This window comes from Frankliniella occidentalis, unplaced genomic scaffold (genome assembly GCF_000697945.3).
Source record: "Frankliniella occidentalis isolate FOCC.00 unplaced genomic scaffold, Focc_3.1 Scaffold6, whole genome shotgun sequence".
Classification (NCBI taxonomy): domain Eukaryota; kingdom Metazoa; phylum Arthropoda; class Insecta; order Thysanoptera; family Thripidae; genus Frankliniella; species Frankliniella occidentalis.
The window spans coordinates 63,826-80,997 of NW_026267136.1; the positions used below are offsets into that span (position 1 = coordinate 63,826).

Here is a 17,172-nt window from a genome sequence, read left to right on the forward strand (position 1 = left end):
GAGAGAGAGAGAGAGAGAAAGAGAGAGAGAGAAAGAGAGAGAGAGAGAGAATCCCTCTCTAAATATACATATATAAAACACAAGCAAGAAGCCATCACAGTAAAAAATATACATTTGCAGGGGAGAGGAGTAATGGAAAAGCAGCTTTAGCCAAAATTCTTCTCTCTTCACAGACTTTTCGGAATTTCAACAATATATTTATTTATAGGTTCCCGGTCATTTCACTCATAGTTTTTTCCAATTAAAGTGTTTTCCAAGTTATCACTAAAAATTCTCAAGATTTCTTTAAACCTTTTTTCCGATACACAGTAAAACAAATTCCTTGAATTTCAAGACTGAAGTTTTAGATGCCAATGGCGTTCTCCATAAGATCCAAGACCCGGCCATGATATTCAATGAGATTTTTTGTAAAAGCTTTTCCAACGCATTTTTACTACCAACAAAGCTTTTTAAAAAGTAACGTTGTTTGCAAAGGAATTCCAAGTCAGACGTGGGATTAAATTTTAATTCTATCCCGTCCTGTTGTTTGTTAGTATCCTTCGTGGTTGAAAAGTTTTAATTTTTAAGATTTTCTACACTATCGAAACGAAAATGCTCACACAACGCACCTTCCGCAAAGGTAACTATTCGAAAGAGGAAAAGAGAAGTTGCGCCTTTAAGTTTAAAAAAAACAAACTCCGGTACGCAATTCCTGACGCTCTTTTAACAGTCTTTGTGCTATTTTAGATAGAAACGTAGGTCAACGTGCATTAACAAATTAAATATGTGTACCGTGTACCGCGTAGCTTTACAAAAGTTTTGAAGAATTTTGTAAGAATTTCTACAGGAATTTCACGTAAGCTATATATATACAAAATATTTTTCATTGGAAACGTCTGACTGGAAATTTTTGTGGGGCAGATCGAGTCGAGAAAACGGCACCTTTGACTGAAAGGCGCAGTTCAGTTATGCGTTCCGAAAGGCACGCTGTTTGGCGCCCTAGAGCAGAGCGGGGAACTGCGTGAGTTTTTGATTGAGAGGCTGAGCTGCATGGCATTTGGAGGGTGTGGCTGAGGTGCGTTAGTCTTGGAACAGACGGTTGAACTAAGTGCGTTTCAGCCCGAGATTTAAAATCAGAAAAATGATTTTTGAAAAACACTTCTTGGGAAAATGGGCGGGAACGTCATTTACAGCAAATGGTAAAAGAAATTATATTGAGGGCCATTTAAATAAATCAAAAGAGAATTATCTCACATTTAAATGTAAATTGGTTAAGATGTCTACACAAAATGAAAGGAGAGCATAGTGGCTGGGCTTTCTTCAAAAAGGGCGAAATAAGGCCAAACAAAATAATTGAAATAATGATTTTAACGACCGGTAGTTGCAAAAAAAGAAAACTTGGTTCATCAAAGTATTACAGTGTTTTTAAGGGACATAACAGATTTATATTCTTAATAAAAGCTGCATGCAGAAGTATAGTTTAGTATATAGAACTGAAGGACTCCAAAAGCTTCTAAAACAAGGTGGCCACGCGTCTGAGTTTTCTAATTTCTTGCCCTTTTCCCGACTCTCCATTCAATTTAACTGAGCTCTTAATGTATGATTTAAGCAATATTATAAGCCCCGTAGAATCTTGAAAATGTCACTTGCCCTGACCCACGATCAATATTCCTCACCTTACCTGCAGCAATATTTTTCTCGCGTGGCCACCCAGATAAAAGTTCCTAAGGTTTGCTTGTAGGTCTTTTACTATTATTCCCCTAGTAGTTTGTGATTGTTGTGAGTGTTAAGTGCCAAAGTTATGTGTAAATACGAATTAGTGCAAAAAGTAGCATAATGGTTGCGCCCTCAAGTCATGCACTCGCACATAACCCCAGTGCCTTCTCCCATCCTTCTTTTCCCAGAGGTCCATAACTTAACACTTGAACGCTCCTTAGCCAGTGACCCGTAACTTAACAAAGTTTTCGTTGCCAAAAAAAAAAAGTTTCTCGTTAAGTGCCTCGTACCGCAATACAAAAAAATTGATTTGTTACGGGTTACGAGACGTAACTTATAACGGTAAAGTAAGAAATATAGTTTTACAAAAAAGTTACTCATTTATTATTTCGTTAGCCCTGCGAGATACTCCCCAATATCCTACGTTCACGATTCCTGAGCTATAAGCCGATACCCTTGCACCGAAAGACCGTTAAAAAATTCCTGTATTAAATACGTTATTCCTCCTGTGTAACGTAAATGGCTAAAATTAAGTTACGTCACAATAACGTAACAAAATTATTATGGGCATTAAATTCGTGCCGGGAACTTGTAAAGTAACGACAATACGTTAAGTAAGGGGTCCCTGCTAAGCAATCCAGAAAATGTAAAGTTTAACCGATCTCTACAGCAAATACACCCGACTTGATTGCACGAGGGGGCAATATGAGTAGAGACATCGAATGTACGATGGTGCAGGCGCGGAAGGCGCGTATTAAGGAGGGAAGAGTAGGGGGCGAGGCGATCGAGCTCGTGGTGGCCCTAGATAGCAGCCTAAATGGTAGCCAATATGAGCTACAAAACCCCTGTATGTAGGCAGCTTGCCCTACACCCTCCCTTTCAGCCGCCCCATTTTACGCCCCTGAGGCCCGTTTTTTTAAGTCAAACGAGTAATTTTAACCTTTATCCGCAAACAGTATGTAACGTTACCGTTTATGTTGAGTAGAAAACACGTCTTGTTAAGAAACGGACCCCTGCGTCTTCCAGTCTACGCAAATCTGACTATGTTACAACAGTGTTCCGGATCGGTCGGATTCGCGCGTCGCACCCGACCCGACGCCCTCCAAGAGCGAACCCGAGCCGACCTGATTTGGCTGCTTAGCCGACTGCAGAGAGAGACAGAAGAGGCAGTCTGACTCGCTCATCGACTCGCCGGAGTCGGGTTCTGTGCGAGATCTGAACCCGACCAATCCGTAACACGGTGTTACAACATGGCACTTTTCACAGCAAAACTTAAAGTACCCAGTTTCAACTGCATTATTTTACAACTAGTGCAATAGTTCCGGCGGTTAAACTTCAGCTTTGCAGTTAAAACTGTAGTGTTGTTTTACAGTTATATTTTTAGGGAAAGACTTAAAAAAGAAGCGTTCAGAACCGACTTAAATTTTTTTCAAAAAGTTTCTTAGCTTTCTCTAAAGTAAGTGATTTTTTTAGTTTGACATTAAAGCAAGTGCAAACATTAACACACACAAAGACAGATTCAGTTAGTCTTTCAGTAAAGGCAGTTAACGTAAAATTTTTGCGAAAAGGAATGAATGAAAAGAATTTTTAATCCTAAGTCATGCTATTTAACTTTTAAAAAGGCCTAGTAAAACATCCTAAGAGAAGTAACTAGAATATTAAAAAGTATTTAATATATCTTATCTATTGTGATCTAAATGTCATGTGTACATAATATAGAAATATCTGTCCTTCATGTATGGGGAAAGTTGCAAAAGAAATCAATACCATTATGATACCTTGCACATTGTATGTTGTACGGACTTAAAGGAAAGAGCGCAAGATTACTTGCCTGAAGAGTAGCATTAGGCCCTGAACAAAGTTGCGGAAGTTGTTGTGTCTTGTAATAGAACCTTCAGGGTCGAGTGCAATATTACCAAACACCTGCGATGGATGACGCCAAACGGATGCATGTGGAGAAAAGGGTGGCATTAACAAACAGGCAATGCAGCAGCATCTACACACTCATCCTACATGGTACATCTACCGGCTGACGTTGACACGACACGGACTTGCTCTAAGCTACCACAGTTTGAGTGACAGCGCAGTTCTAGAGTCACAAAGTTTCATGGTGATTATGCCTATCTCATTGAACAATTAGATTGAAAGGTTGAAGACAAAAATAAATCAGTGAGTCCATTTTGAACAATTTAAGTGTCTCTTTCACTGCGCCAACCTCTTCAATGCATCATAGTTCTATGTGGTATGATGAGGTTAAATGGGTCCGAGATGCATGGGATGAACTAGATTTCCTGCTAAAGCGTAGCACACACAACAAAACAACAACAACATCAACAAGTACACATTAGTGTTAGTTGCCTGCCGTGGAGGAAACCGCCATTTGTATGTATGCGAGATGATTTTACACTTCATTATATTAGCACGAAACACAGCAAATATTCATATCAGTCGGCGGTTGCCTTGGGCTTGAGCATTCTGTACAGTAAGTAGACATCCAACTCAGACCAAGCACTATTCTGCTACTAGACACAGGACAGGGCAGCGCACCACACACTACCATAATGCGAATGGCATCTCCAATAGTGCACTACAACTGGATGTGATGCCATTTGCTCCTTCAGAAGTCAAGAGACCGCTGTCCCAGAAGGGACCAAAGGCCCTAAGTCTTGGATTGAGTACTTAAAATTCTTGACGTAAATTTGAGAAAAAAAGTCTTGAATTACTCTGAGGAAACCTTGAAATTGCAAGGTTTTGGCCCTTCGAGAGCTAAGGTCCAAAGCAATGGGCATTTGGTTTAGCGGCCTGGAGACCCCAGCAATGGCGGCGGTAGTGAGAGGCGGGCAGAAGGACCATAATTTAGGAATGGTAGGAGACATGCGGCTGCTAGCTACCAAGTCGCAAGAGTCATGGAAATGGTTTTGCAGGATTGGGTTGAGGATGTAAGAGGCAAATCGAGCCAACTGTAAATTGGTGACAGAAACCGCACACAAATTGAGAATAACTATCGGTTTGTTTTTGGGTGCAGCTTTACAGTTTTGACTCGACAAGCTCTAGGCAGGGGAAAGGGAATGGTCCACGCTTGCCCACCGCGCACCTCACTCACCGGAAAAGAAGTAAAAGAGCACCGAAGAATGTCTGAAAGTTGTTATGACGATTGAAGGCCGAGTTGGGGTCACATTCCATGTTCCCAAACACCTTGAATAGGGCAGGCGTGAAACACAATTCTTGATGATAAAAATGCCCATTTCCACTCACGCTCTTTTTTATCAACTACATTTACTCTTAGATAGAGCACAATTGTCAATTAGAAATAAGCTAAGGTTTCTCCTTCAAAATAAATTTGAGATATCTTTACCAACAAAATTGGTAAATTTTGTTCCCAGGGTAAATCATTTTTTAAAAAATATGTATAATTATTTATATTATAATATACATGTAGACAAAAAACATTGATGCGACGATCCTAACACTAGCCCAGGAGGATGAGAGTAAAGATTGCTGCCTCTAATTTGACTATTTCTTAAAGGACTAGTCTAGTCCATAAAGCATCAGCAAAACTACCTCTCCGAAAAATCAATATAATAAGAGTACTGTGACCAAATACCTATGAGTTAAGCTAGTGTTTTCGATCTAGTTGGTTTGAAATCGGCGCTCGCTCGTTGCAAAAAAGACATAGCGCTGTGCCAGGGCCTGGTGGGCACCCCACTCCGATTCCGAGCGTGCACCTACCTTTAGTGATTTATTGCCCAATAACTATTTTAACTTTTTAGACAGCCCCCCTGACTGTCTTTACCAGTAGCCCCCAAACCCTTTTCCTTACTCCTTTCTCTTAAGCTCAGGCGGTCCCTGCGTTTGTGTTTATGCAAACCACGCGCCACTGTCTGCCACCCAGCTGGCGACTATTTTGCAGCTGGTTAAATCACGTACACCTAATTTTCAAAGTTCACGCGAGGCCGACTGCAGCTGTATTTGTCACGTACGCGTGCTGTTGGTGGCAGGTATCCACTCCAAGCGCCGTGGTCGCGAAGCTTGCCTAAATTTACGCTTCTCTTTGCTTGACAAGTTTTGGCTGTTGTCTCCCCCTTTTCCCAAAAATAAATTCCCAGTTGATAAATTTCCAAAATTTTATATCCCTATTCTTAAAATCCCAATAAGAACCTCCCAAACTACACTTCCCAAGAGTATTTTCCCAATCAAAAGATCCTGAAATGATAGTTCCAAACACCCGGAATCACCACTTGCATAGGGTTCGAGATAAGAAAATATGACGTACTCCGAAAACTCACGTGTGAGACAGCCTCAAACCTTTTGGTGTTAGGCTAAAGTGTCCTACACAATTTGGTGTGAGGCTAAATGGTCCTACACCATTTGGTGTGAGACTTTACAACACACCATGTTGGTCTCTACCAGGTGCGAGACACCCTGAGTCTCACAGCGAAAACTCTTTTAGCCGTCTTTTGAACACTGCTTTTTTTTGTTTTGCATTTTTATTATTTCTTGCCAAATTCGTCTTTTAAAAAGCCCACAGCCAAAAGTTTGCTTACTTCAAAAGGGCGTTAAATTCTGTGAAATAACGGCCGAAGGACGCCCAAAATATGGCATTTAAAAAGTAGTGCCAAAACCTTGGCAAGCTAGGCGATTATGGCGTTTGCAGTGATGCTCGCTAGACACCTTTGTCCTTGTTACACTCATAAGCCACTGGCATCAGATGGAAGAGGGAAAAACTAGCCACACTGCTAAGAAAATAATTTCCTGCCAGGCACTAGATGGTTGTTTAGTGCGTCCTACTTTGTTCCTGGGACAAAAAATTTAGTTCCCGCCGGTAAAATTACTGTACGTGGCAACACAATTTTAATGCTTGGCAACAAAACTTTGTTGCCCAGGCACAACTTTACACTGCGTCAAAAACTTTCGGTTTCGGGACAAAATGTTTGGTGCTCAGGACCAAAAATTTTTCACAAAGCACTGTGCGGAATCACCATGCAATGCCCACACAGCAACACAAGGTGCCGTCGCGGCCCCCCCCCCCCCCTTTCTGTCCTGGCTGGTACGGGGATCTGATCTAAATGCGAACGTGTGAAGTGCAGCCAAATGCCGCTGATTCAGAATCTGTCACAAGTCAGGCTAAATTCTTACGCGGCTATCCCGACATGCCATATTAAGCGTCGGGCTACTGATTAGACCCCAACCCACCCAATCGAAAACACTAGATTAAGCTACGATAAAACAATTAAGAAAGTCAAAGAAGAGCAAATTACTTAAAGTCACTATTTATCTATCCTCCAACACAAAACATCCTCTGAACAGATTTAACATCCTGAAATTTGACCAACTAAATAATGCACACTAATTAAATTATAGTAAGTCATCTCGTCAGCAATTCGTCTTCATTTCTACTAATACTACATACAGAACACAATTTGTTGGTTTGTTTATCATTCATCTGAATCATTCCCTATGAAACATTAAAATCAGTCACTGTTGAACTTTCCTTCTGTGTCCTAAGCAAACGTAGCATAACAGTCTCAGGTACTGAAGACCTAGAGAACAGGTTTTGGATACGCGTTCAGAAGTTCTCTTTGTGGTGATACACACAGCTCATAAAGAAATTCGAACCGAAAATATTATAAGGGGAAACAGTTGTGCCTCATGACAGAGAAGGAAAGACAAGAGAAATCCCTGTAAATAGTAACAATAAGATCTAAAACCATTATTAACGGGGATTTTTTTTACGACCGGGCGAATTTAGCAAGGAACTATTATGTACTCTGAGCAGGTTCACAAAGCAATCATTGCTGGTCCACTAAGACACAATCCAGTTTACTCTACACTTCTGGAAAGATGTAAGAATATTGAGAAGATTTCAGAACACGGGATTTCGTTGGCTTGGAAAATAAAAAGTGTAACTTCCTCTTGTCGACACAAGTACGGCAAGCTAGACATGAGAACAAGTGTAACTGGCGGGTATGTGGAGAGCTGTAGTCGAGCCTGGCTCCTAGGGAAGTACCATAGTTCTCCGCACTGCCATCAGTTACACTTGTTTCCTGGCACGGTCTGGCAAGTTGGGTCCTCAAGTGGGGGTTACGATTCTTTTTGAAGCCAACGAGGTGTGACTTTGATAAAGAGACTGGATGGCTTGAAGAACCCTAGACTGGAAATTAAAAACATACCTGCATTCCTATGATGGCATAGATGAAGAAGAGCATGGCTATCAACAGGCAGACGTACGGCAAGGCCTATTCATAAAAAAAGGTTTTTCATCAGTTTACGATTGTATTTAACACATCGCTTAATATAAACGATAGAGAATTACCTTAAAAGACTGAACAAATGTCCACAGCAGAATACGAATTGTGTAACCTTGCCGTAAAAGTTTGATAAGGCGGGCGGCTCGAAAAAGGCGCAGAAATCCAACATTGATTGAATTAGTCTGAGAACAGAGAACAGAGACGTTAGTACATGTAATGTTACGAACTATTCCCTACGTCCAACTAACACAGGAAATGCCTGGAAAAGATTTTTCTGTCTACTCCGGGGAACAACAGTACTAGGCTAGAATAAATTCTGTTTATATGAAAAAAGGTTATGATAAAGGAAAACATTAACTCCTACTCCGCTGCAATTTATTTCCTTCTAGGGACTAGTTTCTAAATAAAAAAGGAACTAAATACCATTCCTATACAAATATTGATTTAGTACTATTATGCAACATTTGCAATTAGGACACCAGCTCTGGGAAAAACAGCCACACAATAATTTTGTCATTTTGAAGGGAAAGAGAAACGAAATCTATTGGTACAGGACGCAAAATTTTATTTAAGGGTGGGGAAATTGATATATAGAATTACCAGGACACATTTTTGGGAAACACTTACTGGTAATAAACACAGAACACACATGATGGAAAGTCTGATACGTGTGGCACTGAACTATTTCACAGACTAAACCACTAAAGTGTGATTCTACCACTCTACAATTAATTTTGTGAGGATGGTCGTCTTATGTACAGCTGTGAAATGTCACAAAGCAAGCATTTCTTTAATCTTACATAGTGCAAGTTCAGATAGTTCAAAGACATAGATAAGGGACAGACTTCGCGAAGAGCTTTGTTACATAAAATATGCAAACTATTAAGATTCTATTTTAAAATGAAAAAGTCCTATGATTGAAACTTAAGTGGAAAAGATGTGTAGTTTGTAGCCTGACTACAAGAAAACTTTTTGATTGATTCTTTAAAACGTAGTGTAGGAAGATGCATACGAATTAGTAACAAATCTAACTGTTTGAAGGAAAAATTAAAAGAAGTAGAAGTCAGAACGAAGCCCATGAATATAATAGTTTGAACAAACAAAACTGACAAGACATCTAACATTGAAAGAGAGAATGCCTACTGTAACTGTACTATGTGTAATAAAAGAAACACTATCTTGGTAGGAAACAACAATCAGCGATGTATCAGGGTACAGAGTGCTACACAGTGAGCTTGGAATGTAAATGAACCTTTTGAGATTAGCTGTGATAAACCTTTGCAAAACCAAGTTTAGTGAGGTAAAAATTTTAAATAGATATATAATCAAAAAAGGTGTTAGCCAAAAATGGATTCAATGTTAATAAATGAGTTCAAGATTAGAAAAACGTTATGTGAATTAATCATAATTCACTTGAAATAAGTCCAAGACATAAAAACAAGACAAAGTTGCCCGTTAGCTAAAACTTGGGCGTACATCACGTTTTCTCGTAAAAACTGTGATGTACTTCCACAAAAAAGGGAAAGCTCTAAAACCACAGACACCAAATAATGTGGCTATTGCATGTGTGTTACAGTGAGTAAAATTGTCAGTTGCAATTTTGTGCGATGTGTTGTGTGTTGTTAGCTCACTACTGCTATGCGGCGGGGTTCTCACTTATGCCACGCACACAACCAACGAATTACTGGCTCGTACAACCCCATGAATAATTTGAAATGTTTTAGAGTTAAAATCAAGAGAAGAAAAAAAAACAGGTATGAACGGAAAGAAGTAGTTATTAAAGGCCATGGGACGATTGTAACCCAGCAATTGTTGCAGTTACTGCAGGCGTTGGTGAGGCCGCTGACTCCTGCACTCTTAACTACAAATACAGAAATTAGAAGGCTCTAGCTAATAACCAGATCATACAACGTAACGGTCTCTACTTGACCTATCTCCAGTAGGCGATTGGGTTCTCAAAAAGGATGAGGAAGAAATTGTTAACAACTTTGAAGATATGAAATTGTACCGAAAGTTCTCTTTCAAAAAATTAAATACATAAAGAAGGTAATAATACCACCCAAATTTGGAGGAACAGTTCTAATAACTATGTACTGAGATAAATCAAAAAGAGACACTGCAAAATTTACAGGGCTCTGGAATTCTTTAAGAAACCGATACAAAAACAAACCGAGGTGATATTTGCCTTATCTTGGAGTTCCTGAAAGAAACCAAAAACAGATACTTTTATCAATACCTATTTGTAAGAGGTACTAAAATGTGAGGAGAAACGTGTTTTAAATTCGCCATTGTGAGTGGTCATCTACTGAAAATGATCCATACTTTGGACACCAAAATCAGTCAGTCTCTGAATGATCCAAACCTTTAGTGACCTAATGCAAGTATGCTCCACTTTTGCATCCTATTATGCAAGTCTAAAAAGTAGAATTACTTATGGTAATTATTATGCTCTTTCTTGTTTACTCTACTGTAGTGTTGATCGGTTGCAAAGAGGACAGTGTGCAATGTCCTCATGTTACTGTGTATTTGCATGTTGTGCAACTGATGGTGATGTAAATGTACGAAGAATACTCTACAGTCTGTATGTGCATCATGAACTTGGAAAGAAATGTAAAACTACAATGGCCTACAAAATGATGTGAACAAATCTTAAGTTAACCACTTTGCTGATGAAACCATCCCATGTAGCATTGGAAATGCAACAGAATTTATCATTCTGTTGTCATCACAGACTGTCATAGAAAATATACCATTTGTCCATGTAGTCCATGGGTTGACAAGGTCAAAACTGTTCGCCTTTATATATTTGCTTTAGCTGTGTAAAACTTGCTTATATATCTAACGTTAACAACTAGTATATCAAAAAGTACTCACCCCAAGCTCAATAACCATGGCATCCACGATGCTGCCAACTACAGTGACAAAGTCAAATGTGTTCCAAGCATCCTTGAAGTAATTCTGAGGAGAGAAAAAATAAAACAGAAAACCAGAAAGAGAAGAATTAGTTGTGTGATGACTTAATCAAGGCTATCCTTATTAGTCTAAAGTACTCCGATCAAAAATGTAATGTTAACTGTGATACAAGCTCCGGTCAAACAGCAAGATGTCATTTTGAACAAAAAAGATGACCATCTTCAAAAGTGAATAATTAGAACCATTCTATTGTTCAAGAGGAATATTTAAAGGCAAAAGCAAGAAGACTTATTTTCATTATAAAAGTTTCAATAATAATATTTTACTGTAACATTACATTACTTGTAAGTTTCTACATTGTACTTACCAAGCAGTTGTTTTGTGTTTTTTTTAAATTTATAGTAAAATTAACAGTTTTATCCAAAACTTGGAGTATAATCATGCAGATGGGACGTAAAAAGTAAGTCCTCATCTATCAGTGATATTTTTGGCAGTAAAAAATTTAACAAGGCTGAAGTGCTGAATGCAGTGGGTTTGGTGTACGTACCAGGCAAAAACGGCAAACCGCCATGTTCGACCAAACTTTATACAACCCCTCCCTTATGTGTCAAACTATACCTATTATCACATTTTACATTGACTCTCCTGGTTACTGAAACTCCAAACGATAGTTCAAACTATCTCAAAGGACAAGTCATGATCTGTCCTCGCTACCCCTTTAAAAAAAATTAAATAGGAAAAGTAGTTTAGATTACCTTACATCCAAACGCGATTAGTTTTAGTATACACTCAAGAAGAAACAAAAATGTGAAGATGGAGTTCATAAGAGTGAGAATGTCGAGGAGCAGGGCTGGCGCATCGTGGAACTATCCAGGAGAAGAATCACGCGTGGAACAAAAACAATAACTCATCAATTTACATTATAAAACCACATAAATTTTTAAGACTACAACTATATTCACAGCAAGTACACAAACTGACTTTAACCTTGCAAGACGTAGCTTGCAGAACGTAATATACACTAATTCCAGATTTATATATCTAGCTGCGCAAACATTATATGTATTGTCAGATAAGTTCAACTTTTTGTTATTCCCCAGAATGTAACGTGAAAATACATAAAAAGATAAGATGTCCGAGATGCCAAGGTGTCCTTCAATATCTAACAGAAGACATTAACTACAACTGCTGACTAGTGGTAAATAACTAGATGTGCAGGTATGAAAGCTAGAGGTTTGTTTCTTAGAAATAGTGTAACTTTACCATAAAGCTATGAATCTATTTAATACTTTGTGTAAGGGTAAAGAGAATTCTTTCAAACGAATTAAAAGGGAGATTCCAGATAACATAATTAAAAAAGGAACAGTTACCACTAAATACTCTAAAGAAATAGCTGGTACTTAATTCGATCCCAGACAATATTAACAAGGGAAACATAAAATCTGGCCCAAAGGAGGGGCACTTCGGAACAGAGGTAGAATCTTAGGAAGAATGTAATGCTTTACTAGCTAGTTTACTCAGGAAACGTCACTCGTTTTATTTGAAAAAAACTAAAGGCTACACTGTGGAACTAGAAAACGATGTAGGTTTTTAAAGTTAGTGAGGGATACGAGATTAACATGAAGGTAAAGTTTTCCATGCTGTGAATAGCACTGTTTTTTGTTCACTATCAAAAACCTCTGAACCCAAAATTTTGCAGCCATTTGCTAAATAATCCTACAGTTTAGTTGAAGTAAAATACATACATTCCTAGGGCTACGTGCTTCAGACATGAAACATTCAAACATGAACATAATAGTACTCTTCTTCATTTTATCGATGTGCATCGTGCATAATTTTCTATGTGTGTCTCGAGTGTCGACCTACACCATGCACTGCACACTGACCTTTGCAAAACATCCATCTAATCATTAGAATCAGTTCCCATGCTGTTTTTCATTGCTACAAATATGCATCAACACACATTTCTAAAAGTTCAAGTACACGAAATCACGAGGGGTAATGCACAGCAATGATGAGGGTTACAGTACTCCTTTAAAAATTCAATCATTACGTATCATTCATGGCTTATTGGCACGTCATGCAAAACATTCCCAAGATGCACAAGATGGAGATACACTCACATGCAAAGCTGTGTAATGTCCATGCACATACAGACACAAGCACACCACAACACACCGACATACGTTCCCATCCACATGCAACACACATGCCAATTATACATTGTTTCCGCCATGCAACTTTCAAACATAACTTGTTAAAAGCCAATTCAGACAGATTTTATTTTTAGTAAAATTACATTAGCCATCTCCAGTCTCCAGCACGTCCTAAGAGAAGATGGATATGACTAGATGTAATTTAGTAAAAATCAAAGGTCATGCAAGTGTTAAAGTAGTCCATGCAACAGTCCTCAGGAATTTGCAAACTGAAATGACTTTTAGAAGGCAAGTGGCTGTACACAGCTAGTAACCACGACAATGTCAAATTATGGTGGCTGGGTGTTTAGTTCATGCCTTTTTGATTCCGATAGATTTTACATAATAATATACTTAATAATGTCAAGCCATGAAAATGCGATCAAGTCACAACAATCCATAGGTTTTAGCAGTTCTAACTTCAATGTGACCTTTAACAGGATGCATTGCACCATACGCAATCTACATACTGTACAATTTTAGTACATATGACAAAACAAATTTATCTCTTTCATCTTATCTCTTATGGCCTTTTAATCCCCAAATGATTCCACGAAAGACTGCAACCTCCCTGGCACTGACTTTCCAGTTCATCATCAAACAATTTTTTAGAATGGACAGAGGACAATGTCTGCATCTTCCAAAGGCGGAAGGGAAATATAGGCTGGAAAGTATCTAGTAATTTTATGAGAAAATCTTCTAGACTTTAGGAAAGATTCGAAAATGTTATTCAACCTAAATGAGTAAGATGTGTATGTGAAGGAAAGCATCTGAAGTAGTAACACTGAGGCACTACATACCTGATAAAATTATCATAATGCTGAAACGTTGGAAAAGACGAAATATTCTTACCTGAACGACACTGGACTGTAGAGCTCAGACCTGCAGTCCTTTCTAATGCAATACAGACGTATAATTACTTTCAAAAGTATAAGAAGTCATATGACCAAAAAGCTATCAAGGATATTCTTCTTAATAGTATATCTAAAACCACAAGTTATGGTATGATGTCCACAGTTCTGATTACACATTTCGAAAGGACTGCATTCTGAAGGAAAACTTTCTAAAGCAAGCAACTCGAAAAAACATCTTTTAATTGGTCTTTTTTCAGCAAGTGACTTTGTCTTAAGAACTTACAACCCATGAGAACTACTTCAACCCTGACCAACAACACAAACGAAAAAGGGGGCGTAACGTCTCCAGAAAGAAAAGCTTTTTATTTTTTAGAAAAGAAAAAGAAAGACAACATAAGATTTGAACTCAAATGCGTAGCTTACCCTCACTCCAAATGCTGCAATTTTGAGAAAACTCTCAATGGTAAACATGCTGGTGAAGCCAATGTTCATGTAGCGCAGTGTTATCTTGAACACGTCCGTTTGATTGTGAACCTATGTGATGTCACGTCCGCCATAAGTTGGTGAGCGACAGAGCGAGAGAGCAAAACATTACAATAGTAGAGTAAATGTTACGGCGCACACTTCTTTTTCACACTTGCACACAAACAAGTACAGCATAGCACTCAAGGAAGGAATTCAAGCAGATTGGAGGTGAAAAGAATCACCTATCCAATTCACGACGTGGGGAGTTGCAGAAGCTTCACTATTAAGCACAGAATTACATAGATTCATTAAAAATATAATAGAAAAGTTGACAAAAATCAACCAAAAACCATGGAGGTGTGAAACGGCAATGTAAAGATCCCAATCAGGAATGTTTTCAAATAAATGAATTTGTGTTCTTTATTAAAGTCATGGATAGCGACGTTGGAAAGTTATACCATAACTACGCCCAAATCTACTTTAAAAACACCGTAAATTATTCGCTTAAGGAAAAGTTCACGATCGTTAGTTGTTTCGAAACTCTTACAAAACCTCCATTTAGCATCTTTGGCATTAATTCATGCAAGCAAGACCGGCAATCAGAAAAGACAGAATAAAATCAAGAGTAGAGCATCAATCATGGTTCTTACATTTTGGCTCCTGGCGTTTCCAGGACTTTTCCAGGACTTGCCAGACTAAACTTTAAAAATATCCATGACCATTTACAATAAAATATTAGGGACTGGTGAGACCTAACGATAAAACTGTTAAAAATAATTTTAAAATTCACGGAATACCGAGGGGGCAATAACTCTCTTTTGATGTGTACACATGATTCCCGAAATACTTAATTCCCAGTGATTCCAGTCCGCTTATGTTTATTCCTTAGGTTTTCTATTGGCAGAAAACGCTTATTTCGACTAATTTGTACCAGTTCCACTAGTTTCCCGCTCATTTTACGCGATGTCTGTTGATTTTGAACCATTTTTATCATGATGATTGCCCGTCAGGTGTACACATGATTCCCAGAGTTCTTGCCCCCCCCCCCGGAATACTCTAGGTGGGAGCATCAAAAACTTATGTGGATTTCCACATTGTCACGTCAGAATTCGAAAATTCATACCATGATATAAAATTAAAAATACACTTTTAATGTAATTCTAGAAATTCGATTTTTCTAGGACATTCCGGGACCTTCAAGGACTTTCCAGGACTTTCCAGGTTTTCCAGACTTGTGGGAACCATGATCAATTGACATAACAATACAAGACAATAACAAGACATGTGACTGCATACCCCCTCCACTCCAGCCTGCCCTGTATTGGCATCGAAATGCCCATGCTCAACATGCAGCGTGCTAGAAAAGACTGAGGAGGTAAAAAATTAACTTCCGTAGCACTATAGCAGAAGAACGCCAGTTCTGAGGCTAATGTCTTGTCGGCCAAGCAGGCAAGCGAGGGATGATAAGTGACGGCTCAATTTTATCAAGTGACTCATATTATGCTTTAATAACATGAGACAAACCACTTGACCCTCCACCACCGCTTGCGCGAGCTTACCCGCTCGTCTGCCCGCTAGGCCAGCCCTTAAAGAGATATCCTCTATATGGACTACACCCTTTCAAATGTTTTCGTCGAGACAATTTCATATAAGAACAGTTATTTATGACTTAAGTTTCACACAGAGAAGCTAGTAGCCAAAATTGTAACTTCAATGAGTTACGAAAAACAAGACAAAATGTATTATTTTATAAGCCTACCATAAAGTAATTGAAATAGAAAAACAAAAACTCGATTTTAAATCTCATTTTGAATAACATGTTTTGGTACATGTACTGTATCTTTAATACTCCAGAAGTTAATTATTCGTAAATTTTGTTTTTGTAAAAGATGAGTCCTGACAAACATGCAAGTTTAACAAAGAGAACGAAAACGAAATTAAAACATGACATGCTGAACAATCACACTCCCACATCTAAATTAAATAGAACAAGACCAGCCATTCCACTGCTTCAACATGCTTCCAGTTATGACAATAAGAATAACACAAGCAGACATTAAGTTCAGTTAGTGCATGAATGCAACATAATCAATGGATTTAACATCACAAAAATTTAGAAGAAACATGCGTAACGGTAACAATAGTAAAAAGAAACGAAACGTATATTTATTTTCGCTATATGAAAACTTAAGACTAAGGTAAAACAAGAAAGCAGCAGACAGACCTTGAGAGGACAGACAGCAGATAGAGATAGAAGTGACGGATGTATAGAGAAAGAAAAGAAAGAAGTGAGATAATGAAAAAGAGACGGAAAGGGTGACAGAAAGAAAGTAGAGCATGACAGAAGAGGGACAGAAACACACACTGGCAGAGTGACAGAAAGCGCGAGAAGAAAAGACAGGGGCTGCATCAACTTAAGGGATTGCTCTGTCTGGAAGCAGACAGCAAACAGCAGTAAGTAAATACCGATAATTTGACAACGTCTAAATTTCGGCATACAATCGGATTTTTAATATTCAAATATACTTTCCTGAACTTAGAGAATATAAATATGGACACAATCCGGAGATGCTTTTTTGCTGTCCTGCTGTTCTGACAGCCGCGACAGCACCTCCCTATTTCACCTAATTTCAGCACGTATCGGCACACATTTGTATTTTAAAGTTCAGAAAATAAATATTGGAGAGACAGAAAAAAGATGTAATGCTGAAATGTTAATGGAAATTAGTAAACTCGATGGTATTTAAAATCTGCTGTCTGCTGGTTGTTGTTGCTTCTAGACAGCACTCCCTTAAGATGGTG

At 38.4% G+C, this 17,172-nt stretch overlaps 1 protein-coding gene across 25 annotated transcripts in view; it reads right to left on the reverse strand.

Annotated features, from left to right (window-relative positions):
• The window catches only part of LOC113211476 (voltage-dependent calcium channel type A subunit alpha-1), a 201,110-nt gene that overhangs the window by 11,766 nt on the left and 172,172 nt on the right, over positions 1–17,172 (reverse strand). For 15 of the 25 annotated variants that reach the window (XM_052272321.1, XM_052272319.1, XM_052272333.1 and 12 more), the window contains 6 exons: positions 11,612–11,722; positions 10,818–10,901; positions 10,114–10,143; positions 8,009–8,125; positions 7,866–7,931; positions 3,527–3,618 (listed from right to left, as the gene is read on the reverse strand). In XM_052272321.1, coding sequence (XP_052128281.1) covers positions 3,527–3,618; positions 7,866–7,931; positions 8,009–8,125; positions 10,114–10,143; positions 10,818–10,901; positions 11,612–11,722 — 500 coding nt within the window. Of the gene's footprint in view, positions 1–3,526; positions 3,619–4,798; positions 4,891–7,865; positions 7,932–8,008; positions 8,126–10,113; positions 10,144–10,817; positions 10,902–11,611; positions 11,723–14,328; positions 14,440–17,172 lie in introns of all 25 variants that reach the window. The other 10 variants (XM_052272310.1, XM_052272341.1, XM_052272298.1 and 7 more) reach the window with 6 other exon arrangements.